This window comes from Musca domestica, unplaced genomic scaffold (assembly GCF_030504385.1).
Source record: "Musca domestica strain aabys unplaced genomic scaffold, Musca_domestica.polishedcontigs.V.1.1 36, whole genome shotgun sequence".
NCBI lineage: Eukaryota > Metazoa > Arthropoda > Insecta > Diptera > Muscidae > Musca > Musca domestica.
In genome coordinates, this window is record NW_026712318.1 from 7,041,541 (window position 1) to 7,044,060 (window position 2,520).

A 2,520-nucleotide genomic window follows, 5' to 3' on the forward strand; every position below is an offset into this window, starting at 1 on the left:
AGAATGCGATTCTATGCAGATCATCAAGACAATGGGTCTATCTCGTTTCCTTTCGCTTGTTACAAACAAATGCACAAAGACATAATACTCTGACCACCTTGTGGTGTAGGGTATAAATATATCAAACGGAAAATTTTTGATTTTCATGCAATTTTCTTTCGAATTCGGGGAGAGTCCGTCTGGAAACTCTAATATATATATATATTCTTGAATTTTCATCATTCTACTCCGCTGTATGTATAGATGAGCTATTATTACACATTTATTTTTAAGGTTTCTCAAAACTACCCAAGAGACTTATTATTGGGTAATTTTGGTCCAGATCAGCACCTATTCTGTTGGCATAGTCTGCTCGATGTTTTGTATCTTTTTGGGAACTTGGCCTGGTGGATACATCTACTTGCTGTACTGTTTTGTTATGATGTATGTGTACTGTGGCGTTGGAACAATGGTTAATATAGCAGTAAGTACAAGTTTTATGAAAATCACTCTATACGAGGTATGATATTTATATTTCTATTTTGGAAGTTTTATATTAAACAAGTAAAACAGCTGTAAGTCCGGCCGGACTGAACTTTGAATACCCTCCACCATTTGGAACAAATTTGGCAATTTTCAAAAAAATAAAATCCGTTAAAAATTCTGTTAAAATCTTAAAAATACCGAATATAGTCGTTTTAGAGGGGTCTATACGAAAACGTGCCTCTGCATAGGCAACTCTTGTCATAAGCCATATAATAATAATTATAATAATAATAATAATAATAATAATAATAATAATAATAATAATAATAATAATAATAAATAATAATAATAAATAAATAATAATAATAATAATAATATAATAATAATAATAATAATAATAATAATAATAATAATAATAATAATAATAATAATAATAATAATAATAATAATAATAATAATAATAATAATAATAATAATAATAATAATAATAATAATAATAATAATAATAATAATAATAATAATAATAATAATAATAATAATAATAATAATAATAATAATAATAATAATAACAATAATAATAATAATAATAATAATAATAATAATAATAATAATGGAAAAATTTACGTAGTAAAACGAGGAAGGAGAAAGCCATATTCGTGCGGCCTCTCATCATTTTGCTGCAAATTTTACTAAGATTTCGTTTAAGAGTAATATATTCCAGATTCTGTAAGACAACTAATTCTGATCTGCATTGATTTCCAGTTTTAAGGATTTTTACGGGTTGATTTGCACTTTTTGAGCAAAATTTATTTTTTCTAATATCGGATCTTTAATAGAGAATATAAAAAAAAAATCCAAAGCCAAATTAAGTGTAAATAACAGACTTCAAGTGGAGTTCACTCTATGGTATCTCGCTGTCAATTTTATTTTAATTATTTATTTTGCCTTATTCAAATGTTATTTTTATTTTATTGTAGAATGATGGTTTCATCGAAGCCTGCTACGAAGATATACTTTGGTATAAACTCACCGCATCAGATCGAAAATCGTTACTGATTATGTTGATATTGTGTCAAAATACTAGTGGCTTAACAATTGGATCGGTGCTACCCCTGTCCATGAACACCGGTTTAAGAGTAACCAAAACGATATATTCGATTGCAATGATGTTGATAAGATTTTTGGACAAGGAGGATTAAATATATAGTCACTCTTCTTGGAAATAACGCCAAGAGGCAATTGAAATGCACCTTTCGTTTTTTGTGTATGTTATATGAAATATTATTTAATGCCATACGATTTAATATTTATATTCAATATATTAATTTATTTTATTTTAAGCAATGTTAAAAAATTTAACAAACTTAATTTTGTTTGTTATTGTTCATTCTCCTAAATTACAAGAAAACCAGTAAAGAAAGTTTTAAAGTCGGGCTGGCCGACTTTATGATACCCTACAACACTTTGCATATTTAGTAGAGCTTCACATAACAAATAAAAAATAAATAAAACTCCAAAGGAACTTAGATATGGGACGAATTTTCTTCTCTGAATCGATTTCTACTAAATTTCTCGAGGAATTTGCCTCCTTTTAATTCGGGCTTGTATTATTCATTTGGTGCGCAATTAACTTGAAATCGGATAGTTATATATGAGAGCTATATCTAAATCTGAACCGATCTCGATAAAATTTGGCAAAGGTATTTCTGAGCTGTATTTGATATATTTCCCCGAATATCGTTACCACGGAGTCCATATTACGGGTATGCAGGGCCAATTCAACAATTCGGATGAACAATATGTATGGGAGTTATAGCTATATCTGAACCGATTTCCACCAAATTTTACATACTGGTTTCTAGACTCAGTTTGGTCGTAAGTACACATTTGGTTCACAATAAAAGGCAAATCGGACTAAGATATATATGGGAGCTACATCCAAATATTAATTATTAGCAAGTGTATTTCTGAGTTATATTTGAAATATTTCCCCAAATATCCTTGTTACAGGGTGCATATTACGGCTCCGGTGGACAAAAATAACAAATCGGATGA

General features: G+C 28.5%; 1 protein-coding gene across 1 annotated transcript; it reads left to right on the forward strand.

Annotated features, from left to right (window-relative positions):
* The first annotated feature begins 267 nt into the window (after nt 1-267).
* LOC109612850 (odorant receptor 67d-like) lies at nt 268-1,703 on the forward strand. The gene is made up of 2 exons (XM_059126013.1): nt 268-463; nt 1,443-1,703. Exons 1-2 carry the CDS (start codon nt 356-358, stop codon nt 1,662-1,664), a joined length of 330 nt encoding a protein of 109 aa, XP_058981996.1. The 5' UTR covers nt 268-355; the 3' UTR covers nt 1,665-1,703.
* The last annotated feature ends 817 nt before the right edge of the window (nt 1,704-2,520 follow it).

What these genes read in the sequence shown, in the direction of transcription:
- LOC109612850 (XM_059126013.1), top strand. Translation starts at nt 356, where the DNA reads ATGTTTTGTATCTTTTTGGGAACTTGGCCTGGTGGATACATCTACTTG. An exon ending in GAACAATGGTTAATATAGCA is followed by an intron (nt 464 to 1,442) that starts GTAAGTACAAGT and finishes ATTTTATTGTAG; the next exon opens with AATGATGGTTTCATCGAAGC.